This window comes from Ursus arctos, unplaced genomic scaffold, assembly GCF_023065955.2.
Source record: "Ursus arctos isolate Adak ecotype North America unplaced genomic scaffold, UrsArc2.0 scaffold_1, whole genome shotgun sequence".
Classification (NCBI taxonomy): Eukaryota; Metazoa; Chordata; class Mammalia; order Carnivora; family Ursidae; genus Ursus; species Ursus arctos.
Genome location: NW_026622763.1, coordinates 66,283,814 through 66,311,724, shown reverse-complemented (window position 1 = coordinate 66,311,724; position 27,911 = coordinate 66,283,814). Strand labels below are relative to the sequence as shown.

The window sequence follows — 27,911 nt, the reverse complement described above, 5'->3', positions numbered from 1 at the left end:
TCAAAGATTCTAGACTATATATCAGAAGGATCTACCTATCCTTTTTAATTGTATAAAAAAAGGATTCCAGTAGATATATTTCCTTTCCCTCAAAGGGGCAATAGTTATATGAGAATAGTTTGAACAATATTTATACAATATTTATATCCAGAAATAATGTGGATATATATTAGAAGGATATTTTTACCAGTAAGCCTTACAAACACCTCAGAAATGCTTATCCACTCCTCTGTTGGTTGAGCCAACAGTTTATATATCTGGATGGACTTTTAGGTTTAGTTGTGTAAGCTTAACTGTCTTTTTATGTGCATGTTTGGCTGAGAATGGAAAGGATTTGAACTGGAAGTATCAAAACAACCAGAAGTTATTTTGATCTTTTTCTATATGAAGATAGTATCTAGTTAATTTGACTAAAAGTCACAGTTAGGGCACTTCTGGGGTATTTGTACCATGGAGGCTTTATATGCTGTTATGGTTTACAAAGCAGTTTAGAACAAATGGCATTGATGACCTGAGCAGTCTCTGAAATATGTGAACAGGAGAAATCAGTAAAGTTGTCATATACTTTTACTTTAAAAAAAAAAAAGGTCAACAGTTTGAAAGAGAAAATGTGCCAGACTTTCCCCAGGGCCAGATACTACATTCAAATAAAGATAAATATCAATTTAATGTAACTACTGAAATATCCTAAATATCCAAATCACCAGCTCAGGCTAAGCCCACAATAGGTAGATGAATACACTTAATTTTCTATGATCAAAGTGTTGTTTGAGCTGGTCAACTGCTTAAAAAATGAGGCTTTTTTAGTAGTCATAAATATGAATCTTTCCTAAACCATTTTATCATCAGTATTCAACATTAGCTCAGAAGACCCACCCAGTGAAGAGCTGACACTTGATCATTATTTTGCATCAGTCCACTTTACCTTAGAGGGCAATCAACTGCATATATGAAGAAAAACACATTAGACATGTCTAAAGTAATTGGTACTAAGGAGAAACAACTAAACTCATTTAATGATACCCTAACTCCTCATAAACTTATAATTGTAGTCTAGGTGTTGTTCATTTGCAGTTTTAAATTAGTCAAAACATTAATGTTTTCTAATGTGACTTCCTAGGAATGCATTATTATTTTTTTTCAAAGGATGGAGCCATCTTACTGCTGATGAGAACACAAAGTAGATTATACAAAAAGCACACACCTTGTGACCACAAGAAATAGGAGGCTGAGCTTGCTACAGCGCAGTAATTGGTAGTACTGTCTATCAGAAGGGAGGGGTGGGGATGGGCAAGGAAGGACTCACGGTCAGTATAAATGGAGGGTGAGGTAAACCTGAGGTAAACCTGAAGCAACAACCTGAGCTGGACTTCCAAAATCACATGAAACTGAGAAGGGCCAGGACACATTCTTTGAGATCGACAACCTTGAAAACATTTTTGCCAATCAGTTCAAGCAGCGTATTTTGTATATTTTTGGCAACTGCACATAAATGGAAAATCAGTCTCACACATAAATGCGGTGTTCTTCAGGAAGCAAAATTTCAAATAGCCATTGTTACACTTCAGATAGCAGATGGACTAAACAATTCAATTCAAACAGTAATTTAAGTGCAGAAGCACTGAAAGAGTTACCAAACCCACAACCCTTAGTTGGTGATACTATTTTTCAGGTTATGAATATTTGGATCCAGTACATAGTCTGAAGTTAACAAGGATTGTATGTTGCCTTAATGAATAACTCAAAATCCCCTAGATGTATCATAATGGAATCAGTTCAAGTGCAAAATCAAGTATAGAACACAATCACCTGCCATTCCTCTCAAAGAAATAAAACATATATATATATATATATATATATATATATATATATATATATGAGAAATATTTATTGAGATTTCTTTCAGAACTATTATTGCATCTCAGATTTTTTAAAAGTTTAGTTTATTTTGTATTTTAAGGATCCATGTTTTTGAAGAGAATTTGCAGTTAGCAAATACCGAGTCTCAGTCTTTTTATATGCACAATAGGGATAATAACAGTATTACTTCATAGGGGTGTTATGAAGATGAAATGGGAATATCTGATAAGCACCTTGTTGACCATCTGCCACTTGTATTGTGCTCCAAATATATGGTGCCTTTTTTTATATATGTGGCTCAATGCAGATAACAATGTAGTAAGACGTTTCTGACAGACAGGCTTGGGAGGGGCCTTCTTACTGGATTTTTAACTATCCTTAACTGTTGAAATAATCACTCCAGTCACTGTTTTCTAATTGTATCAAAGAGGAAGCCATTGTCCGGGGCACATGATAAGGGATCTTCTTTATGGTATCAGGATCTTCCTTATTCCACTTTTAGTCTGTGTGAGCTTAAATTCAGGGATCCAAGATGAGGAATATCGTCTGATCAGGATTTTATATCTGTGAGACTCAATTATCTTCTATGCTGCACTCATAATTGGCATGTTAATTAGGCATTTTATGAGATATGAGGGGCAAGTCAGCAGTATGGAAGTAGTATTTCTAAAAGCAAACAAAATACAAGAGCAGACACAATGACCACATCACTAAGAGGTTGGGGTCAGGAGGGAGCTGGAAAACAGGGACTCTTGTACTGGATAGGTCGGCTTTGTCCCAAAGGGAACATTAAGGAACTCTGACATTTTTATCAAGAGCCCAGAAGGCACACGTCATGCGTAAGTGCATGGCCAGCTTGTGGGAATCAGCTTCAAGGTGCTGCTTAGGAACAGGTATGCAGTGTGGAGTGTCTGAGACAGAAGATTGTGGCTATTAGAGTATATAACACAGGAGCCCTTTGCTTAGATGGGTGAGGCCCTTTGTGCTGTCTTCTGTGAGGGGCTTGCAGGCAGACAGTGCTATTGAAAATGGCACCAAGAAGACCAACTAAAATGACTGAATGCTGAGAAAGCCATCCCTGTTTTTGTAGCCTGTGGAAGGTAAGGCCAAGAAAGGTCTTGAGAATGTGAAGGGACTGTTGCGGTGATGTTGTGTCTGTCTTCTGTTACTTTAGAATACAAGAGAGTGTATGTTACTTTGTAACAGGAAAGAGTGAGTTTAAGCAGCTAAAGAAACCACCTGTGGCCAAAGTTGTGTTACTGAAACATTTATTAAATGAAATTTATATGTGTTTTCTGGCTGCAGATAGAGAAAATGAACCAGTGAACTCAGCTCCATGTTTTAGTTTCCAGTAAATATGATGGGCAAGATGTGTCTTTTCCTCTTTCCAAATCCTTTCTAAGATTTCCTAAGACAACATTTGGCCTACATTTATACCAATGAACACTATTACTGAAAAATGGCAAACTTCCCAAATAGGAATAGATTTTTTTTTGAGGTAAACTTCAATTAACATACATTTCACCATTTTAACGATTTTAAAGTACATCGCAGGGACATTTAGTACATTCACAATGTTGTGTAACCAGCACCATTTTCTCGTTCCAGAATATTTTCATCACCCCAAAAGGAAACCCCGTACACAGTAAGCAGTCGCTACCCACTCTTCCCAACTCCCAGCCCCAGCCCCTGACAACGACTAACATGTTTTCTGTCTTTATGGATTTGCCTTAGGAATGTATTTCTTTTGGGATCTTCTGAATTCTGCATTTAATTTTCCAACTGGAAACTGTAGACTATAGAGTGTATGTGTGTGTATGTGAGAGAGAGCGAGAGAGTGGGGGGAGGTGGAATGAGAGTCAGTATTCATGAGAAACTTTGCAAGGTCAAGTCTGTCTAAAATATCCAAACAAAATGAAAACCTGAGAGGATACTTGTTTTCAATTAGATGTCTGTAACTTAAATTAGGTGTCAACTTAAATTTCTCAAGGGTTCAGTCAGTTATAGGTTATAGAAACATCAAACAGTTCTTGAAATATGTCTGTAACATTGAAAAAGGTTTCTGAATGCAATGTGGCTTGAAAGCTCCTAAGTTAGGCTAAAAAGTTTCACACCCATCAGAAGCTCTGTTCTGGATCTGAGCTCTTCCTGTAAGAGTTGATGATAACCCTATTACTTTTCTTTAGAGCAGGGTAGTGGTGACCATTCTTTATTCTGCATTTGTCTTGGTAAGCACATCAGATACAGCAGAGGAAACAGGATGCTGGCGGTAAGTGAAAAAGCAACTTAAAAATAATAAAACCCCTTTTTTTCCCCAACCATAAATACTTACCAATTTTAAATTAGAATATACATTTTATTCTGGCTGGAATTTATAAAAACTTAACCTGTTCACAAACCTAAAAACTTTGAAAATGAACTAGAAAATGGTTCTTAGGGCATCTATTTTTTTGTAAACAGATTTAAAATTTGCATGGCTTTCTTAGTTATGATTACATTGATAGAGAAGTTGTGTTTTCTGAGTTCTGGAAAAAATATGTATTTTTGAGAGAAATTTTAATTTTCAGTCAGTCAAATAATTCCTCAGAAGGAAGAGTAGCCAGTTGGGTCTTGTGATTTAAGCTGTGCTTTATAATCTTGAATGTCAAGGCCAGGAGATTACTGTCATTTTGCATTTTGTACATATTTTGGGGATTTTATTCCATTTTTATTTTCAATTCCTTTTCATTTCATGAGCCTTAAATAATATATCTTGACTATTTCCATTAACAAGGACTTAGGATTCCCCTGCCAAAGCTCAAACACCACACCGGGTTTAATGTTATGGATCTTGCCTGTTTTTCTTTCCAGACTATCTTTCCTAGTGCTTCCCTGTAGTCTCCCATTTGTTTGTTTGTTTTTCTTTTTGTTCTCTCAGTTTGGGCTTCTGGGGACTCCTTAAGGACAGCAGAAAACAGTCTCCATGTCACATTTTGAGGTATACATTGACTTAGCTACCGTTTCCACAAACACTTCTCAGGCTGTTAACCAGAAGCATTTTTTTTTTTTTTTAAAGCTGCTGAACCTCCTTTAAGCCACCTGGAAGTTGGGGACAGCACTACACTTCTCTTATGGCACGTAAAAATTAATGTAATGCACTTCGAGGTCCTTGTTGCTGAGAGACGATGTGGCAAATGTGCAAAGTGTCATTCTCTTTTTTGCCTTGCTTGAGGACCTATCAATAAAATTCATCTCCAGTAAGCGCTTGCCGTAATGTGGAGAGGTTTAATTGACCAGTTCCCTCCTTCTTCAGATCCCTCCTATTGCGTGGTTACATTAACCTATTCTCCAACTTAAGAACACAAACCAAAACTTCTCTTGGAGTAGAGACAAAGGGCTTGAAAGTCCTGTGGAAAGAAAAGGGGGAAAAGGGCTTGAAAAGGGGAGAAAAAAAAAAAAAAAGCAAGCAGTTAACAACAGAAGCTAAACTGTAAATCCCCTATCTCTGCCCTCCAGACCACATCCCAACCGAATCCAGCTGTGCCCCGCCCGCTGGTGGACCTGTGAGGCTCCAGATTGATAGTCCAGATACTGGGCATCTATTTATCCGAGTCTCCCTTCACTGCTGGGTGTCAGTCCGGCCTGTGCTCAGTGTGTGGAATCTGGTTGCAGTTTCAGTGTGGGATCCACTCCCCGGGGGTTTGGCAAGATTGAGAAGGGTAAGGCAATTGGCTGGCAATAGGGGCTGGTATGCCCAGGGGCTTCGGTGCTGAGGGGAAACAGGTGTAGAATTCAGGGAAGGCTTAAGCCTGATGATGTTCTTTAGAGTCATTCACCTGCCACTTCAGGAGGCCACCGAATGGCTTTATCTGGACAGGAACAGACCCAGGGACACAACTGGGATAACCGGTATTCCTGGTAACTGCCTGACAGATACTGGGGCATTTGGAGGAGAGGTGGGGAAGGGACACAGGGGTGGGGGTGGGAGAGAAAGGTGATGAGGAAGAAGGAAGGATGGTGAAGGGAAATGTTTGGACTGGTTCATCCTTACTGCACCTCCAGGAAGGATTTGGAGACCCAAGTTCTGGGCTGGGAGTGGGTCCCTAACATCCTGCGGGTCTTGACCTTTCCATGCCTCCCTTTACTCCTCTGGAGAGGGCTCAACTCTTATCTTTGCGCCCTTTTCTGCTTTTGATTCTTGTTCTTTGTGAGAAGCCCCGCCATGCAGTTCAGGGAAGAAATGATATTCTCGGCCGCAGGCGGGCTGGAATGGAACAGCCAGGAAAGCCGGCCTATGTAATATGGATATTTAGGTTCCTATATTTAAAATGATTGTCGTTTAAAAAAGTAATAATCCCCCAGCCCCAAGCCCGGGTAGGAGCTCTGCACAGTGCCCATCCGGCAGCTTCCCTCTCCCCCAAACTGTAGGTACCCGGGGCGAAGCGCTTTCCTCCTGCACCTGCCAGTTCGCTTGGCCCCGGGCCTCTCCCCTCCGGCCCTGCGGGGTCCACGCTCCGTCTTCCCCTTCCCGGCCTCCCCCCCCCCCGGCCTTCCCGCTCCCTCCCGTGGCTTCCCGGAGGGCGAACACCCGGCCATTGCGGTTCGTCGGACCAGAGTCCTCACAGGCCGCGCGGGTTGTTTGTGGCCAGGTGGCCCCTTGCGCCCCGGGCGGACGACTCCTCCTGGGAAGGGCGTGGAGGGCGGCACTGCGCGGAAGGCCGGCGGGCGCCTGGCCTCGCGCCGCGGGGACGCCCGGCTGGCCCTGAAAGGGAGGGGGCGGCCCCGAGCCGGCTGCCGAAGGGAGCTCCGCCCCGGCCCCGTATAAGTGTGCTGGGCTGAGCCGCGCAGGCGGTGGCGGCGGCGGCGGCGGCGGCGGCGCAGGGTGCCCGATCCGGCTCGGACGGCCTGTGGAGCCTCCCACCCGCTTCCATAAGGCTTTGCCTTTCCAACTTCAGCTACAGTGTTAGCTAAGTTTGGAAAGAAGACTACAAGAAGACCCCCGGGCCGCTTCTCTTTTGTTCTTTGCCCTAGTAGTCGTTGGGGTCTTTTTGCGCACGGCTGTTGTGTTTTTAGCGGTGCTCTCCTCGGTTCCTTGCACTCCTGTGAACAAGCACCTCATCACGAGCAGCAGCAGTAGCAGTAGCAGCAGAAGAGCAAGCGGGGGGCGCCTGGTGTCATGACCAAGGCAAGAGAGCAAAACGGCCAGGGAGGATGCTGCGGTGAGTAGACCTCACGCGTGCGGGGGGCGGTGGAGACCAGCGGCTCTGCGCAGGTTGGGGAGGAATGCGGCTCTGCTGTTAACCAGGGTGCTTTGTGGCTCATTTGACTCATTTTGGTGGAGGGTCGAGGAAGAAAAGAATTTCAAATTGTGGGGAAAGGGCTTGCATGCATACAAGGAGTAGACTGGGCGGTTTGGATTGTCTTGTTAAAAAAAAAAAGTGGAGTTAAAGAATGTCGAAACAAGAGCTTTCTTAACTGTATGTGAGGTTTTGCAGTTATTGACCAATGTGTCGTGGTGAATTTAAGTGAGTGGTATTAAGTAAACTGGACACATTTATTCCCAGGCGACTTGATAAAATGTACATGGCTTGTCCCACAAATTAATTTTTAATAATCGTGTTTGAGAAGAGAAAATGAAGTAGCATTCCAACCTCAGCTCACTTAAGTGACTGACTATGCTTTTTATCCACTGCCCCTCCTGTGTGTCTTTGCAGGGTCCATAGCAAACTACCTGACCTCTGCAAAATTCCTTCTCTACCTTGGTCATTCTCTATCTACTTGGGTAAGTGACTGTGTACAGTAATTCTTACCACATACTTGCGCAATTTCTTGTTTCCTTTCATTCGGGCCAATTTTATTAAACCATCTTCCAGGTTTGTCATGCAGCTGAAGAAATAAATCACCCAAATACACATGTTCTAATGAAAAAGTTATTTTCACCAAAGATATTTTCCCATAGGTGTTATTAAATGCTATTTAAGTATCATACTTTATGTGGATGAACAACTATCCAAAGATAAAACAGAAATATTTGCAATGCTTGTCAATTGTATTTTGCATTACTAGGCTTATTAGTAAATGGTAAAATTTGCTAAGAATGGATGAATGTCTCCTGGATCTTTTATTTCACATTTTAAGCTATTTCTCCATTTTCTTCTTTCGTTAAGATGAGAAGTTCCAGCATATTGCACTATGAAAATACAGTAGAAGAGTGGAGTGACCGACTTAGGCTAAATATAGCATTCTAAGATTAATTTAAATATAATTGACCCTAAGAACAAATAGCTGAGTGGTAAAAATCCTAGGTTTTAAAAATGTTATCAGTTGGTAGATAGCGTGGGGCATCTCAGGCTATCTTAAAAACCATCATCCAAAGAAAATTAGCAAATGAGTCATAATTCTCCCTCTGACTTCTTATGTGGTCCTAGAAGAGTGTCAGTGTTTCTGTGGGCCTGGGTTTCTTCATCAACACCCCAAAAAAGAATAATCCCAAAAGGATGCTGGATGTGTGTTTAATTAATGATTAGAATCTTTCAACAATTGTTCTTATTGTTGAAAAGCAGTATCTGAGTAAGTTCTATTTATGCCTCATATGTGATACCTAATTTTTAAAAATCATAGATAAGGAGAGAGAATTTTTAGGGTAAATTTTGTGAATGTTGTTTTCTTTTTAAATCAGAAACTTCTGTTGGATCATCCTTAAGACTTGAATGCAAACTGTTGTATGAGGAAATCTGTACCCATGCCCTTGGGAAATTATTAAGCTAGGTTATCAGCTCTTTAAGAAATAGCAGTTCAAGGATGACTTTGGCTTTTTAGAAAGGCCAGCTCCTATCTCCCCAGAGGCTTAGACAGGATGACTCTGGATGACTCTACAAATACACGTAAACAAATGGAGTTTGTTTTGTTTCCAATAGCTGATGATTCTAAGTAGAGATCTAATGAAACTACTCTTAATTATATCTAAATCAATAGTTTGTTCTTCCATTTAATTTAGTAAGTATTAAGTATTTTAAAAACCAATAACAGGTGGTGGAGATAGTATCTGAAATTGCCATCTTGTGATCTGGACCTGTCTCTTAGGAGATTGAGGTGCCTCGCTTCCAAATACTCATTATCTTGTTTAATGTTTATGTGACCTCTCGTTATTAGGTTGGGAGGTCAGATCCACCGAAAGGGTGGAACTCTGGTTGTTCCAGGAGGATTTGTTTGTCGTGTTAATAAAGAGTCCCACAAGAAAAGTGACAGACATCCCAATCTAAGGGAGTTCTTGTGGAAAGTTGGATTAAAAAATAAAAACAAAAAACCCAGCAACTACAGCCATATAAGGTTTAGTGGAGTTTTACTTCTTGTTGCGAAAGAGCGCAAAAGAGGAATGCTCACTAACTCTAGATAATTGTGCCTTTCGAGTTTTGTCTCCTGTTTGACGCTGGCTGATTTTTTTTTTTTTCTTTTAAAGATTTTATTTATTTATTCAACAGAGATAGAGACAGCCAGCGAGAGAGGGAACACAAACAGGGGGAATGGGAGAGGAAGAAGCAGGCTCCTAGCAGAGGAGCCTGATATGGGGCTCGATCCCATAACGCCGGAATCACGCCCTGAGCCGAAGGCAGACGCTTAACCGCTGTGCCACCCAGGCGCCCCCTGACGCTGGCTGATTTTATTAGAACAAAACCGATGTGCTTATGTATATGTGTCTACGTCTCTACACATATCTATCTATCCATTCCCCTGCGAACTCTGCCAAATCATGGTTTCCTATACACTGTAAATAGAAGTGTTAGCGTAGAAGGTTATATTTGTGTGGGGTTGAATGCTTTTTATTTCTGTGTGCCAGTAGATCAATATATTTTACTCTATACTATTAAAATACAAACTACTGTAAGAAGTGGGTCTTGTTGTTAAGGAGCTTATAATGCAATAGTATGGGCTTTAAAAAATGGATCTAGTCACAAAAAGATAACCAAGTGTAAGGCAGTGGAAAAGGGTGGTCAATCGCTTATATCTTACGTCAATATGATGGGGGTTTGGGAATATAGGTGAGGTTCAGTGGGGTGGAGTCCAGAGCTAATGACCAAGAAAGAATTCTTGAGACGTCTTTGGTACAAAATGGTGGTTTATTAAAGCAGGGAGACTGGTGGGCAGAAAGAGCTGCTGTGCTGGGGTTGTGAGGGGTGACTGATTATATATACTTGAGGTTGGGGAAGTAAAGGAAAAGGGAGGTTTTAAAAGAACTTTCACATGATAAAAAGGGCCCACAAAAGATATGGGAGGCCTTGCCATTGTCAAGGTAAGGTTGTTTTTCCCTCTAGCAAGGCATTAACAGTAAGATAGCTGGGAGCTTCCTGGAGGAACATTGCACTGTGCCCACTTCAAGTATCTGTCAATGGGCTGCAGGGTATAAGGACATTTAATTGTATCTACATTTCCTTCTGGAAGCTGGGTTATTGATAGAAATGCTTTGTTCTTGTAGATTGCTAAGATATTTGTAAACTGAGGGAGACTCACGTCTTGCAGGACTGTGATCTCTACAAGTTAACTATTTGTTTTTCCTTTCCTTAGCTTTAGGGCAGCCAGGAGTGCCTGAGGAATGTCACATATATCCTATGGGGGGGGGGTGTCAGCTTCTGCTTTGTCCTCAGCTTGCCTTCTGTTCCCTCATCATTAATCCTATGGACTGTCTCTCTTCATATCTCGGAGTCTGCATGGCTCCAGCTCTCATTTCCTTCAGATCTCTGCTCAGAGAGGACTCTGACAAAATGCAAAATGCCACCTTTCTGCTCAAGCTACTTTATATTTCCTCATAGCATTTATACCACCTGAACTGTTCTAGGTTTGCTTTTGGTCTCTGCTCCCTGAGATGCCAGCTACGTGAAAGTACGGACCTTGATTTCTATGTACTGCCGAGTTTCTAGTGCCTGCAATAGTATTGGGTATAGAGTAGCCTCTCAATAAGTTGTGAGCAGGTTAATGACTGTGATCATTCATTCACAGATATTCAGTTGGCCCTCAGCCCTCAGGCCACTGAGGGTAGATGGACATGTAAACAAATCATCAAAGTACAGGGAGAACACATAGGAGGGAGGAAATGGATGTAAGGAAGGAATGGGTGGGCTCAAAATTGCACTTGGTCAACATTAACTTAGACTTTGCCTGATTCTTGGGCTTTGTGAGCATGGAATCTGTTGCCACTTAAAGCCTAAACCCTTTAGGAATTGGGGTAACTGGGGCAATTTTATGCCTCTCCATCAAGGAGGCGTCATGCCAAACAAGATTAAATAAGAAAGAAAATTTTCATTTAGTAGCACTTGTTTTGACGGCCGGCTGTAGAGGAATCTAAAACAAAGTCTTTTGGGTAAAAAACAGAAATTAAAACACAAAGAAAGAAAGAAAGAAAGAAAAAGAAAGAGAGAAAGGGAAAGAGAGAGAAAGAAAGAAAAAGAAAAAGAAAGAAAAAGAAGCAATAGAAATAGAGTAATATTTTTTATTCTTTACGTTGAGAAAGAGGAGATTCACTCCTGGAGACAACCTGTGTTAAGGGCATTTCTGTGTCTTTTGTCTGTTCCTTGGGTGCTATTCAGAAGAGTGGAGATTAAGATAAAGTAGGGCAGTTACTTCGCTTACTCTTGATTTCCTTACTCACGGGAGGTACTTGCTCTCCCCATTTCATTGTATTCTAATTCAGTATAGATTTGCTTCCACTGTTAAAGGTTAAGAAAACAGTTTGTTATTCTTATTGACATCTTTATTTAATATAAATTTGTCTTTTTATTGATTTCAAACAAATTGTATGTGTAGCATACATTTTTAATCATTTAGTACAATGGTATTTGAAATTTAAATAAATCCTACTTAATTTAAGTGGAAAAACTTTCTATTATCAAAGCAAACACAGGCTGTGTCAGAAATATTAATTATGGTACTGATTAATTCTCAAACTTTTGAACATTCAGGGAACAAATGTAATGTACCAGAACAATGTGATTGATAAATCAGTCTAGGTTTTTGCCACTTATATAAATATTTTCTCATTCACAACTGGGATTCACTGCATAACCACTCCTTTGCTGATTCCACAGCATCTAATCTGGGCCATGCACTTGGCTGAGGTTCGAGAGTGCAGAACGTTCTAGAACTCACATTCGTTTCCTGTAGTTATTTCTAGGGATAGGTTATAATAGAACATTGTTGTCCTGTTTTATGTTAACTCAGACGTCAAAGATGGAGCCAAAAATCTCATAGTAAGGTCCATTATAGATTTCTTACACATTAATTTACCTGACTCTTTTAAAAGTTTTTGTTTTTCTACATTTTCCAGTGTTGAATTCCAAAATTTCCTATATAGTCTGGAGTGAAGAAATAATAGAAATAAGTAGTTCTTTTTCTCCCCTTTCAAAGCCCATATGTATTAAACTGTTCAAATGAAAAGCTGCTTATGAATTTCTTTCTGACATTTCTGTAAATGTGGTGCCAGAATTTGCCCATATTAATTTCACCTTTCTGAGCCCTGCTGTTTTTTGACTTTGAAATTTATTTGTGAAACAGAGCAGAGATTTTAGAATGGTAGAGGTAACAGAAACTTTAAAGATCATACGGTTCATTCTTATCAGTTTACAAATTGGGAAAACGGCTTTTTCTTGACATTCAAGGCATATGAATGTTTGTGAACTAGAGTATAGTTTCATTCTGGTTCATTAGCAAACTACTATATGCCTCTCAACTCAGAATAGGTCAGTTCCAGGCCCGGGTAGAAACCTGACGTGAAAGGGAACAAATTTTGTCTCCAAAAGCCTTCTTTGGTGTGGAAACTATATTTTTTTCCAGAGTGATAAGGAGTGTGTGTGTTTCATTAATATCATGCCTTTTGGAGTTTACTTAGTAAATGGGCCAGAATATTTTCCATTGGGCCATGATGGATGGTTTTAACACCTGACCCATATTCAATTCATAGAGGAGTTGTTGACTTTGAAAATCTCATGGTGTAGCCGAAAAGTACCTTTTTGATAAGGAAGCAACTTCCTGAGTATAACTGACTAGAAAGTAAAAATAATTTCATCAAAACATTTTCTCTTTTCTCATTCAAGGGAGATCGGATGTGGCACTTTGCCGTGTCTGTGTTCTTGGTAGAGCTCTATGGAAACAGCCTCCTCTTGACTGCGGTCTACGGGCTGGTGGTGGCAGGCTCTGTTCTGATCCTTGGAGCCATCATTGGTGATTGGGTGGATAAGAATGCCAGACTTCGAGGTGAGTACTGGTAAACTGAGTGAGACCCATGCCTGAGCTAAAGAGAAACCACTATGACCAACCCACCGTGTGTCTGCCTGCCGCACCGAGGGATGGCATGCTCAATGGCAGCTCTTCTGCCTGGAGGGTCCTGGGGCCCCTGCACAAAATTGGAATGCCAAAATATTCAGCTTATAGATTTTTTTGGCTCTTTAGCTGTTCATAAATTTCAGATGTTAATAATTAACACCATAGCTCTTTTCTGGGAACCATGTTAAACATTAAAAGTTTGCTTAACTCTGGCATTCTTTCTAACCATGATTGGCACTGAAGTCTGCTAGTGTGATGTTGCTGGGACAGCTTTAACAACTGTCCTCTGGGTTACAGTGTTTGACATAGAGGCGTGTGTAGTGGAATCAAAAACTATAGATTTAAGAGAGAGTATCTGAGTCTGGATCATGGAGAGCTGAATTATAAATTTATGAGGGAAAAAGAAGAAATGATAACATATTGACATTTATTCTAGTGCATTAGTGCTGAAATCATTCAGTTTTATACAGGAAAGAGAGAAAGTGATTGAACAATTCAGTTATGCAGAATATAAGGGCAATGTAAATAATAAGTCAGGGCAAAATTTTCCCGAATTGTGTAGTTGGTAGTACCAAGACTGTCTGTCTTAGACATTGGAGAAAGACTGAGGGATCAGTTTCTTTCAGTGTAGGATGACTGCCCCTGGAAGAGAGCAATTTGGATTATCAAATTCTAGAACTTGATGCTATTAGTGAAATGGTCAAGGACATTTGTCTGTCTTGAGAATGGATAGACCAAAACGCATATAAAACGAAGTTTTGTATACTAAAGAAAAATTCCTAGTTGTTTTCATCATTATTTATAGGAACGTAGAAATATTATACAGTGAGACCTTTTAACCCTAACGATTGTTGAACACTGAAAATCTAGGTTGGGAATGTTGAGTTGGATGAAAAAGTGTGTGGTGGGATAGCAATCTCCCATTTATCCCATGAAATCAGCTCCTATGTCACCTTCCATGAAAATCTCTGATGTTTCTAGGCTGTGCTCCCAGAAGACTTTGTCAATATCTCTGCTGTTGTACTTATACTCTTAAAATTATCTGTTCACATATCTTTCCTTCCTCTGATCTGTGGGCTCCTAAAAGCTAAAAGAATCTTGTGCAGTTGATATTTAATCCTTGTACAATGAAAGAATGAGTTCTATGTTGGGATTTCATTCCAAACTAATTTCAGAAAGAAGTTTGTTTGAGGCTTTTATATGACCTTCCAAGCCAGAATGAGCTTTGCTGCCCTTGAAGACAAGAGCTATAATTATACCTTACATATACAACTCTCTATATTTTTCAAAGTACTTTCATGAGTATTTTATTTGAGCATCATAATGACCTTATAAAGTAAAGAAGGCAGGAATGGGTTATCATCCTCACCTCATAGACACAGACATAGGAGACATTCTGTATCTTTGTCCTAGATCACCTCCCCTGGTGTGTGGCAGAGAAGAGACTTACAAGTAAGACTGTGGGTGTCCTTACTTGGTATACTGACTATCCTTGCTCCAATACTTTGTCCACATGTGTGCCTCTCTCCAAGGAGATTGGCATTTCTGTGAGGGAATCCTAGCAGTGGCATCTAGCATTAGAATGCCCAGAGGAACACACTGCTCTTCTTTAATCTTGGCGAATTTTTCTATCTTTCCTATGTATCCCGACCATCTGATCTTACCAGATTCCGCCTACCCTGGGGGAGGTTATGGATGCCACGACTCCTTCCTTAACCTCTTCTATCACTTCCTGCATATTCTTATTTTAGCTTAAGCAACAAAGAGCTGAAAGATGGAGCTTGTCTATGTAATACAGTTCTGTTTATGACAGTAAACCTTCAAGAGAATACACTAAATGAAAATGTCATTATGAACGGCTTCAACTAATAGGAAAAATGGTGAATACTTCATTCTTTCTGCAAGTTTTACTGGTCTGGTGTGATATAGTGGGTCCTACTGGAAATAGTTCATTCAGGATTTACTTCAGGAATTTCTTTTTTCTTACACTAATTTGCATATGCATGAATGTAGTAGAACAGAAATGTGTGGATAAAAACCGGTCCATTGAGATGTTTTGGTATAGTGAATACTTTGTTTCTCCCTCTGTACAGTGGCTCAAACTTCGCTGGTGGTACAGAATGTTTCGGTCATCCTGTGTGGGATCATTCTGATGATGGTTTTCTTACATAAAAACGAGCTTCTGACCATGTACCATGGATGGGTTCTTGTAAGTTGCCAGTGGGATTCCTAATGGCAGAAAATAGAATTTCTGGTAGTGGTAAAAAATGAAAACCCTTTGAGACCAGGGAATATCTTTTCACAAAGACACTATTGATCTCTGTGTCCACTTTAACATCCCTTACAGTTATTATGTTTTGTTTTTGCTTGTTTTTTGCCCGTAGTAGGCACTCGTTAAGTATTGTTTGAATTTTAACTCTGTTCGGTTGTTTTTTCTTATTTGTTTTTAATGGCATTTCTAAGAGTTTATTATTTAATTCAGTTGTTAGTTTTCAACTCATTAGTATTAACCTGTAATTTGTTCACTTTATATAAGAAATGTTATCCATATATTTATTAATGTGTCATGATTGTGTTCCTCTAATAATAATTGGTATTTCTGTTGGGGTCATGGACCAGGTAACTTCTTACACTAGGGTCTCGTGATAGCTTGATGAAAAATGGAGAAAGATTTGGGGAGGGGGTGGAAAACAATGGATTTGATGTCACTCTTGAATCTTCTTAAATATTTAGACTGATATTGTAGAGCTTCAAGTCCAGGTGGGACATTAGAAATCTTCTAGTGTGTTCCCTTTATTTTGTTAATGAAAAAATTAAGGCAAGTGATATTAGTTGATTAACCATTGTCATGTAACTGGAAAGTGTCAGAACTCTGACTTAAATACAGGTCTTCTCACTTCCTCTTCAGTGATTTTTTCCAAAAGAGATATTGTGGGGAGAAATTACAAACTTACCCCCATGTTGACACTTATTATGATAACTGTGTCACGTGAAAGTGCATATGACTTTTACAATTTTTGTATGATGTGTACTATAGATGATATAGATTAGGAAGATATTATGCCCTTTAACTTGACCTTAACCTTAATGTTTCATGTCACAAAGTAAAACGATTTCTTATGATTTTGTGAAATGAAAATTTTATTATTATGCCACCAAAGACCATTTTAAACTACATGGTACAGTGAAGTAGGTACAGTGTGATAAAACTGACATTTTAACTCTGCTTTTTCCTGTAATTCCTTAGACTTCATGTTATATTTTGATCATCACTATTGCCAATATTGCAAATTTGGCCAGTACTGCCACTGCCATCACGATCCAAAGGGATTGGATTGTTGTTGTTGCGGGAGGAGACAGAAGCAAATTAGCAGGTAATTTGGTGTTGTCTTTTAACTAAGTGGGTTCTATTAGGATTCACTTTAAGTCAGAGGTAGTAAATGAAGCTTAAGCCTTTTCTTTTGGGTATTTTTAAAAAATATTTTTATTTATTTATTTATTTTCATTTCATTTGAGAGAGAGAGAGAGAGTACGTGGGGGAAGGAGTACAGGAAGAGGGAAAGAATCTCAAGCAGACTCCACACTGAGTGCAGAGCCTGATGTGGGGCTTTATCCCATGACCCTGAGGTCATGACCTGAGCCAAAATCAAGAGTCAACCGCTTAACCAACTGAGCCACCCAGGCGCCCCTCTTCTGGGTATTTTTAAAGAATGATAAATTGAAAACAAAGTCTTTGTCTTATCATTACATTATCAATCTCAGTGCAATGATTTATCTCACTGTTAGGAAGTTAATTTATGAGATAGTAAACTTATCTTTTATTCTATGCAAACCTGGCAAGTAGAAGAAAGTTCCTTTTGAGCTCTTTCTTTTAAATTCTGCTCGCGGTCTTTAAATGTTTGCTTAATACTTAGAACAGTGAAAATCTGACATGAGATTTTTATCAGTCATACTATGGATATTATTACCAGTACTTACTGGTCATACTATGGATTTTATTTTTCTCCAAAGCAAATGGAAACACCTTAGTCCTAAAAGAGACTCTAATAGTTAATTCCTTCAACTTTAAAGTTAAAATCTATAACTTTTATTACATTATATACAATGCAATATAATTGCTGTTACAAATACTAAGGAATTTGGGTCCAGAATATGGTTTTCAAGAAGCTTACAATCTTAGTTGTCTACTGGAAACATATACAAGAGGCCAGAGAAAGACGAAAGAACGCTTATAAAGCAACATGTCCTATCACATCGATATTACTTTGGTGCAGAATAACTCACCTCGCTCAATCTTCCCTACCTGCCCCCTAACACAGACACACATTGGATTGATAATTACACAGGGTGAAGGAGGAAGGGCATACCTATCTACTGATCAGATCAGCCGAATCAATTCAGCTAGTCAATGAAGATAATGGGTATCACTAACCTGTTGCCCAACCATCCTGACAGACAAGAAGGCTGTTGCTGATGATTTAAATGGCTTATCCTAGACACAGAAGGCAAGATTAGGTGCTGGGGATAGCAAGCAACTTTGGGCTGTGTGGCTGAAAAAAGGCAAGGAGGTGGTGACAGAAAGGAAGCGAAATCTATGGAAGCTCCAAACGAAGAAAGAGAGGAATTTACTTAAATCATCACTTTGTGGGACACCTGCGTGGCTCAATTGGTTAAGGGTCTGCCTTCGGCTCAGGTCATGATCCCAGGGTCCTAGGATCAAGCCCCGCATCGGGCTCCCTGCTTGGTGGGGAGCCTGCTTCTCCCTCTCCCCCTACTGTTTCCCTGCTTGTGCTCCCTCGCTGTCTCTGTCAAATAAATAAATAAAATCTCTAAAAAAAAAAATCACTTTGTTATAGCAGTGTTATAATCAAGACAGAAATACCAGTGATTTTAGAGGATGGCGTTTGACTAGGATGAATTTAGCACGTGTGAGTGTACCGCATGACATTCTTTCTAGAGGTGAAGTAGTGATTCTCATTGATTTTTTTTTCCCCTTCCTGTAATCATTTACCAATGGGAAATAATTCCATGTCTCTTTTTGTCACACTGACCTTAAGGTAAGGCTATGTCCCTTTTTGTTTGTGTTTCCTTTTTATTTACCTTCTCTATTTAACCTACTATTTTAAGTATGTAATACATGTCCATGGTTTAAAATTCAAAGGGTATGAAAAGATATATTTTGAAAATAGGTCACACACATATCTGTTAGAATATATTTGAGAGAAAAAGTTGGCTTTTAAAGTGCTTTTCTTTCCCTTAATCTGAATTCCTTAACTCATTTTGACTCTGAAGTCTGTACACTCTGGGTGAAAAAGGTCCGGAGTAAAGTGAAAGTTACTCAGAATCTTCAATTTGTTTTAAATATGTACATAAATAAATAACAAAAACCAAAGATTCCATATAACTTTGTGGGCGTTTTGATGTCCCAGAACAACAACAACAACAAGGCCATTTCTCAGCTGTCCTTTATTATTAGGATAATTGCGGAGTGGGAGAATCTAGGCCAACGAGTCTATTTTCTAACCTTCTGGAATTTCTCAAGTTTAAGAAAGGAAGTAAGCTGCCTCTCGAACTTTGGTCCACCGTGAATTAGCTGTTAGTAAGCGGTGCTTGTTTGCGTCCAGCTAGTTGTGCGGGTTAGTAGCCTAGCGAAGGGAAGCCTCCGTGTTGTTTTTCTTCAAGTTTTAACATCAGCATTTGTTAAAAAAAAAAATTAATTAAAAGCCATGCCTCAAAGTAGGATCGAAACTTTTTTCGTTCAGAAGGTCAGCAAAGGTCTCACCATGGATTTTTGGTGCCATTTCTGCTATAAGGCAGAGTTACAGAACAGACGGAAAGGAAGAGGAGAGAGGAAAAATAGAGAAGGGGAAAAGTACACGTCGAGGGGACTCCATCTGCCACCTCGGGTACCTCTGAGGTTGAGTCTCTGATCACAGACACAGCTGCTGCAGTCAGGAATCACGGATGTGCATGCAGGCTGAGTTTTGAGGTTCCAGCAAAAACTGTTAGGAAGCCCAGCAGAGGACTAGGCGGCCATGCCGAACCTGCATGAGCCTTGTGTGTGTGTCTGTGAAGGGGAAGGGCTGTGAGCAGGAAGAGGAGAGCTTGTGAGCTGGATGCTAACTGCTCCCATCCCCTTGCCCCTGTGTTTCTTGATTTCAGAGTGGATTTTAAAATTGGAAGTTGTATCACCGAGGGTAAAAAACAAACGCAGGAGAAATTTTCCCTGGAAAGTGAAAACATTTTAGAATTTCAGTGGCATCCGGCCAACATACAGATGTTAACATCTAGTTTGGACAGTTCCATAAAAGGAATTGTTTTTCTACCTAAATACCATTAATCAATCAGTTAACTAATTTGCCTCGGTACTTGGTTCAGTGTTTTATTAAAACATTCTCTTGTGCCATGACCCTTAGCCTGTCAAACCTGTTTGAAACTCACTTCCTTTTCCCAGACTTCTTCCTCTGTTTTATTTCCCTCCCTGTTTTCTTTGTTAACTACTCTTTATTTATAGCTTCTGAGGCTTTTTTTGTCCTCCGGTTCGCTTGGTCACGTATGGCAGATACATTTCTTATTTGAACTTTATTGACTAAAAATTGATCTCATATTTAAGGTAGACAGACGTCCTAGCTGCTATTTGCTCAGCAGTTCTGTTTATTATTCTTACTCTGTAAGACTGAATATACACTTTATACTAGCAAGTAGCTATTTAATGTCATGTTCTATGCCTCAGTCCAAGCTAAACACAGTTAAACTGGAGTTAAATGAGCACACATATGTGTGTTTGCATAAGAATAAAGAGGAATTTGTAAAAAGGACATGTTTGCATATTTAGAGGATTGATTCTTCTGTAGCCTGTTACCAGTAAAATGATTAGGTCTTTTTCAAAAATCATTATATAATTCATTCTGCTTCAGAGAGATTAAAGCTGCTTCCTGATGCTATATTACACCTAAACATTATCAGCCTCCTGACCATAATAGAAAAGATAGAATTTGGTGGCATCAGGAAGCTTCAGGAGCACTTGAAACCTGAGGTAGTGCAAGAATAGTAAATCATTGTAATTAAAATTAATTTTGCTATTGTTCTGCGATTTTCAGAGCGTTTGTACGCTTTCACTAGTCCTCCATTTTTGGAATCAAAATAGTGAGTTATTTGAATCAATTCTGCACTTGTCTGTTAACATAGGAGTTGGAAACTTATTGGTGGGGGGCAGATGGAAGTTAGCGAGGCCTCTGCAAAAACTGGCCACGTGTAAGATCAATGCAAACTGCCTTTGCCTCTCAAGTGAAAGGTGAACCGTGTCAAAGTTCTCCTGTTATCGTGTAAGCCCTATACATTCAGAGGACTAATTGGAAGGCAGTTGAGGACCAGGAAGAATTAGAGAAGGAATAAAGGCAATTTTCTGTTAATGCGCTTATTAGTCACGCATTGCTTTTCCCTTAAGAGGCCCGACATGATTGATAAGGATTTGTCTCATTAATTCCACTCTACTCTGTGTGATAGAGAAGAAGAAAAAAGGTCATTTTCTTGACTTCCCCTCTTTTATTCATTTGGTCCTCTACTCTGACTTATCTATATGTTCCCGTGGTCATACCCTTGCCTTTGTCATCACCACTAAATCCTCCCCTTCTGTAATCCTAATCGTAGGCATTCATGTCTTGAATTGCCACCTCCTGTCTTTCCAGCTCATTCCTTCTGGGACCCCTACCCCAACAGTCTTCCAACCTGGTTGTCACCTACAGGTCATTAAATCCACTTCCTTTTCACTGTCTGTGACCCTTCTTGTCTCCCTTCCTTACCAGCTGAAATTCCAAGGTCAGATGTTCTGACCACCTATGATCACCTCCTAGCATATACCCTCAGTTCAGTTGGTCTCCCCTCCTTCTGTCACTTTGCTTTTGTAAGACCCTGGTAAAATCCAACTCTCTCAACATTTACGTGCCCAAGACTCGGTCCTCAGATCTTGTCTCTTCTGGATCTACACTCAGTCCCTTGGTTAACCTCATCCAGTCTCACTGCTTTAAAACTCAACCAGCTGGGGCATCTGGGTGGCTCAGTCAGTTAAGCATCTCTCAATTTCAGCTCAGGTCATGATCTCAAGGTCATGAGATCGAGCCCTGTGTCAGGCTCTGTGCTCAGTGTGGAGTCTGCTTGTCCTTCTCCCTTTGCTCCTCCCCTTGCTTATGCTCTCTCTCTTTCTCTCTAAAATAAATAAATACATAAAATCTTTAAAAAAAACAAACTCAACCAGCTGATGACTACCGAATCTGGCACATACGTCTTCCCTGAAGTCCAGACATATTTGACTGCCCACTTGATGTGGCCTCTTGACTGTCAGTAGACCTATGAAAATCAGCATCTCTAAACTAAATACTGTTCCTTTGCCCCAAACCTGATCCTTTTGAAGTCTTTCCTTTCTCAGTAAGTGGCAACTCTATCCTTTCAATAGTTAGTTGCTCAGGAAAAAAACAAGAAACTGTAGAGTCCTTCTTAATTCTTATCTTTCTGTCATACCCCATATCTGATCAATTTGCAAGTCTTTATGATTCTACCTTTGAAGTATATCCAGCATCTATCTGTATCTCCATTATTACTGTCCTGGTTTATGCCACATCATTTTCTACCTGTCTTCTTGCCTCTTGCTCTTGTCTGCAAATCCCTCCGTCTCATGCTCCGATCTTTTCACACCACAGAAGCCAAAATGAACCTTTAAAAATATAAGTCAGACTGTGCCACCTCTCTGCTCATTAGCTTCCAAAGGCTTCCTGACACATTCATTGTCAAAGTCAACATCCATATAATGTTCACAAGACCCTACATGATTGGGCCAGTCTGCCCTCCCTCTCTGACCTTGTCTCTTCCTCACTCTGCTGCAGTCCTGCCAGCCTCCCTGTTGTTCCTCTGACACTGTAGGCAGCTCCTCCTGCCCCAGGACTTTTGTACCCTCTTTGGTCTGGAATCCTCTTTTCAGTAATAGCCACATGACTGGCTCTTTTTCCTCCTACTGCTTCATGTCTTTGCTGTGATTCTCTTTTTCCAGTGAGTCCTTTCCTGACCTTGCCATATTTAAAACTGAAATTTCTCTTTTTCCCTGAGCACTCTCTATGCCCTTTTTGTGCTTTATTGTTCACCCTAATACTTAATTAACATCTGACATGCTGTATATGTGTATACTTACTGATTTATTCTTTCTTTTCCCATGAGAAGGTAAACTCCATGAAGACAGGGCAGAATATTCTTCGTGTTCTTTATAGTGACGGAATTGGTGTCTAGCTCATAATGGGCATTTAATAAATGCTTGTTGAAAAAATAAATGAAGAGTCACCATTCATTTTAAAGTTGATGTTAGACTAATTTATGCAATCCCAAGAGAATCATGATTTTTGAGGCAAATGTAATATGACTTGTTCCAAACAATAAAATTATTTCCAAACAAAATGGTTTGCTCAGAATGCTTTTGGAAATTTGCATTTTAGGAATCTACACACTTGGATTATGAGTTTGTATTATGTAAGTGGGCAGTCTCTCTTTGGTAGGTTTGCACACTTATCTACCTCTTTTACCTACCTCTGTAGATATGAATGCTACAATACGAAGAATTGACCAGTTAACCAACATCTTGGCCCCCATGGCTGTTGGCCAGATTATGACATTTGGGTCTGCCGTCATTGGCTGTGGTTTCATTTCTGCGTGGAATTTGGTGTCCATGTGTGTGGAGTACTTTCTGCTCTGGAAGGTTTATCAGAAAACACCTGCTCTAGCTGTGAAAGCTGCTCTTAAAGTAGAGGAAGCTGAATTGAAACAGCTGAATTTACATAAAGGTAAACTTGCAACAATGACCGATTCCTTTTATCCTGATGTTCAGACCTTAGATATTGGTGAAGACCAAAACTACGTTGAATTTATATCAGGTTTATTACTGCTGAAGGGGTTAAGTGTATCATTTTGGTAAATGACTCAAACCCAGGCTTTTGACAGCCTGAGGAGCAACTCTAGGTTGAATCTTAGGGTATTGGAATGGGACCCATGGCCCTTTTCCTTCATGTGAGCAGTAGACATGGAGTGGAAATTAATTTAGGGATGGCTGGGAAAAATTGAGCCATAGGAATGGAAAGAACAATTGGGGGGGGGGGAATAAGAGAATTCATAACAGTCTGTGAAGAGAGGAGTTACATGGCTATTTGTAGAATAGTAGAAGGGAGTGCGGGCATGAAGGTGGGCATTTCCCAAGACGAGAGAGGAAGCTGGGCTTCTAGGCCAATGGAATCTTAACAGGCCCCAAGAAAATAAGATGCTATAGTTTTCCAGACAATTACTATATTTTTATTTGGTGGGTTTTCCTGTTATTTACTTCGGTGGGAGTATGATTTTTTTTTTTTGGTTTTTGTTTTGTTTCATTTTGTTTTTTTTAGGTGGCAGTATAATTTCTAAGGGGGTTGGTGAGGAAAGGGAGACAGACCATGTGAGAGAGAGGGGTGTCAATAGTATGTTGTTTATTTAACCTAATGCTACTTGGAGATTGTTCCTTGGCTGAAATTCTTAGATTAGTAAAAGAAAATACATATTATATTGATGTCTTTTATTAACAGAAACTGAGCCAAAATCCTTGGAGGGAACTCATCTAATGGGTGAGAAGGACCCTAATGTCCGTGAGCTTGAAGATGAGCAAGAGCCAAGCTGCGCCTCCCAGATGGCTGAACCCTTCCGCACCTTCCGAGATGGATGGGTCTCCTATTACAACCAGCCGGTGTTTCTGGCGGGCATGGGTCTTGCTTTCCTCTATATGACTGTCTTGGGCTTTGATTGTATCACCACGGGGTACGCCTATACTCAGGGGCTGAGCGGGTCTATCCTCAGTATTCTGATGGGAGCATCAGCCGTCACTGGAATAATGGGAACCGTGGCTTTTACTTGGCTCCGGAGAAAATGTGGCCTGGTTCGGACTGGTCTGATCTCAGGATTTGCACAGCTTTCCTGTTTGATCTTGTGTGTCATCTCCGTGTTCATGCCTGGAAGCCCCTTGGACTTGTCTGTTTCTCCTTTTGAAGATATCCGTTCTAGGTTCATTCAGGCAGAGCCACTGTCCACGATGACCCCTACAAAAATACCTGAAATCATCTTAACAACTGAAATGCACGTGTCAAACGGGTCTGACCCTGCTAATATTGTCCCAGAGATGAGTCCTAAATCTGTGCCCATAATCTCTGTCAGCCTGCTGTTCGCAGGCGTCATTGCTGCTAGAATCGGTAAGTCCTCTCTGGGTATGTTGATGAGCTAAAGTGTCTTTCTGCAGTGTAGGTTCAGAAAAGTCAACAGTAAATGACCCGAAATAATCCCTGAGTGTTAATTTAAGCAAAATCCATTTTTTATCCTTATGCGTGATCCAGTCTTTAATTATGAAATTTTTATTTTCTAGTTTAAAATATAGTGTGTGTATATGTACATATAGTGTCTCAAAACATGATTAGGGCTTGAAATTTTTTTATAAATGAGTATTTTAAGTATTCTGATGTAATTTAATTTTCAAAAAGATATGAGCTCTAATAATTATAATACCATTTAGTAATTTAGAATCTTTATATTGCTATAACTCCACCAAAAAGACTATAATTTAGAGAATATTTGTATAGGACAAAGTAAAAAAGATAGTGTTTTTGGTTTCAAAAAAAAAAAAAGGTAGCTGGGAAAAAAAAATCCTTCAAAAAGTCTCTAACTTATGTGTATTTATAGTATACTTTGCCAAACAAATGGATTTTATAGCTCTGGAAGGAAACACATGTAAAGACTTTTTACAAGGCAAAATTTAAGTAATTATTAATAGAGTACTGATGAATTATCTCTGCCTGAATTTGTTCTTGAAATGAAACCGTATTTATCTTGTGATACAAAGCAATTCATTAATTTATCAAAGACAATTAATATTCAAGCAAGACAGCTTTATTGTAGCGGCTTTAGAACCCAAGCAGTAAATGTAATAATGGTTTAAAGTTTCCTTAAACTTTAACCATTAGGCTATATTAGCACATTCACTTTAAGCTTTAAAAGTACTTGTACTTAGATTTATTGTCTCTGATTTCAGAGTTTTGCTTTTGTAGTATAAATAATCACAGATAATAGAATTAAGAAGTTTGTAGGTTAGACATATTTTTGTATGGTGGCTACAAAAATCATTTCTTGAAGCCACTAGTCACCCAGTATTTTGTATCTTATTTTATTTTTTATTTTTCAAGTTTTTATTTAAATTCCAGTTAATTAACACACCGTGTAATATTAGTTTCAGGTGTAGAATTTAACGATTCAACACTTACTTTACACACAGGTATTTATTGACGAAAAAGAATTCTCAAAGACAAGGCTATGATGAATATTTATATACGGTGACTTTAAGGTCCTAGGGATAAATGTATATTTTGCACGTGTCAGCATTTTTAAACTGTAAATATGAAATGTAAAGCTACAAATTAAAATTCAGTCTTTAATAGTTATCTTTTATTAATAGGTCTTTGGTCCTTTGATTTAACTGTGACACAGTTGCTGCAAGAAAATGTAATTGAATCTGAACGAGGCATTATAAATGGTGTACAGAACTCCATGAACTATCTTCTTGATCTTCTGCATTTCATCATGGTCATCCTGGCTCCGAATCCTGAAGCTTTTGGCTTGCTTGTATTGATTTCAGTCTCCTTTGTGGCAATGGGCCACATCATGTATTTTCGATTTGCCCAGAAAACTCTGGGCAGCAAGCTTTTTGCCTGTGGTGCTGATGAAAAAGAAGTCACGAATGAAAATCAAACGGATACATCTGTGGTGTGAGACAGTGGAACCGTGGCTGCCCTTGTCACTAGGTTACAGAACGCGTATGCTTATTTGTACTGCAGCATTCCACTAAATGGCTAGGTGTTTCTCTCTGCTTTACCCCAGTTGTACTGTGAGGCCTAAAGGCTGTTTAGGAACTTAGGTCAGAGAAAATGAGCTGGTTAATTTCCCTTACATTTAAGGATGGAAAAGAAAATAGGAAAAGAAAAACTCAGTTTAAACGTAGGGAGTAGAATGGTGACACCAATTTTCCCTATTTCTCATGAGTAGATAAAATTTTCCATGAAGAGCGGTTCATCATGGGATTTAAGTTATTCTTTGGCAGATATTTATTATCTGTGCAAGAATTCAGATATGTCATTTCCCCCTAAAACTCACTCGTGTCCAGGTCCAGCAGATTTACTTTCGGCATCTTATTCGTGTTATAAAAAACAAATTCTGCTTCACGTATGAAGATGAGAGTTTGAGAACCAGTATTATTCTTATGGATCCTATTGACTGTAAGGGATTTACACTTACATGGAAAAAGGAAATCCTTACCTAGAATTCTCAAGTAGGATTTATGGTTATAACTTTAGAGAGCACCTTTGTATTTTTATTATCATGGTGAAATATTGTATTAAGCATATGTAGCACTTCGTAAAAATGGCTATCACATAAGCTGCAGGTAGAAGCAAAGCTGTAGATTTATAACCCAGTAAACGCATAAGGACTTCAAATCCGCTGATAGTTTGGCCGTAGGAACTAGAAGCTTAAAAAGTCACACAGAAGGGCAAGATCTGAATTGAACTCACACCACTGTCATTTATGATCTCTATCTTGGAGTATGAGGGAGTAAGCTTTCAGCCTGGTAAATGAAATGTAGAAAGCAAGCTCACACGTGGGAAGGTTTTATTTTAAAATCATCGGATTTACTTTAAAACATGCTCGGGAAGAGCATTTTTACTTTCACTGTTTTGTACCCAGGAGTTATTTTTACAGTGTTGTAGAGCAAGACTGTTCGTCAGTGTATCCCTTTCAAATGTCTTTGAGAAGAATGGAGGAAAAGAAACACTTTTGTATGTATTTTTAGAAAAACTGTTTCACGAGTCATTTTGCGACGTGCCAGTACCAACACGGTACTTTGCCTTAACTGTTTATGCACTTTCATGGAGACTGCAATACGTTGCTCTGAGCACTTTCTTTGTCCTTGAGGTTTAATCTTCTTCCTTCTATCATATGACATAATGATTTCCGGTTGTAAAATCTTTGTAAATATTTCTATATAAAAACATTTTTAAAATCTTGATTGCTTTTTCCTGAGTTGCGCTCCCCAATTTTTAATATTGTTTTTGTTACGGAACATCGGTTTTGGATACGGTATTTTTTTTTTCCACTATAAAGGGCTACAGGTTCATCATAATTCATCATTTTTAGTGTTACCTCACTGTTCCTATGTCCGGTTTTGGTGGCTTTGATGAAAATACGGTAACTGGGAAGCCTAGCCCTCATTCCTTGACCTTGAAGAAGTCACACTGAGCTCTCTGAGTTCTATCTTTTCTTTTGTTAAGTTGGAGAGGCTCCTATAAAGCCAACTCTACCCTCCTCACCGCTCTTCTGACCAAATCGGAGAAGTCACGTGGAAGCACTTTGTGGCCTCTCCAATGACGTGGTGTTAGTACTAGGAGTTGGGCCTAACTAATGAGAGACAGTTAAAGCTAGCTTCCTGCTGTAGTCTGGAGAGTAGAGCCCTGTCCTGTATTCAGCCAGTGTTTACTGAAGACTTGGTCTGTACCCCAGACTCATGTGTCCTGGGATGCCTATTTGACTCAGACATGGTCCATCAGGCTCCTTTTCTTTCCCCTAACACTGGGAACTTGAGAACTTTTGACATAGCCCCAGAGCTATGGATCTGCTTGTGGCCTTTAAACAGACAGTAAGGTTTGGCTGCTGCCTTGAGC

The 27,911-nt window shown here is 39.6% G+C and overlaps 1 protein-coding gene across 1 annotated transcript; it reads left to right on the top strand.

Annotated features, from left to right (window-relative positions):
• The first annotated feature begins 6,637 nt into the window (after positions 1-6,637).
• SLC40A1 (solute carrier family 40 member 1) lies at positions 6,638-27,257 on the top strand. Its single transcript, XM_026492344.4, has 8 exons — positions 6,638-7,058; positions 7,554-7,621; positions 12,924-13,083; positions 15,246-15,361; positions 16,400-16,526; positions 22,731-22,976; positions 23,745-24,401; positions 25,655-27,257. Exons 1-8 carry the CDS (start codon positions 7,016-7,018, stop codon positions 25,966-25,968), a joined length of 1,731 nt encoding a protein of 576 aa, XP_026348129.1. The 5' UTR covers positions 6,638-7,015; the 3' UTR covers positions 25,969-27,257.
• The last annotated feature ends 654 nt before the right edge of the window (positions 27,258-27,911 follow it).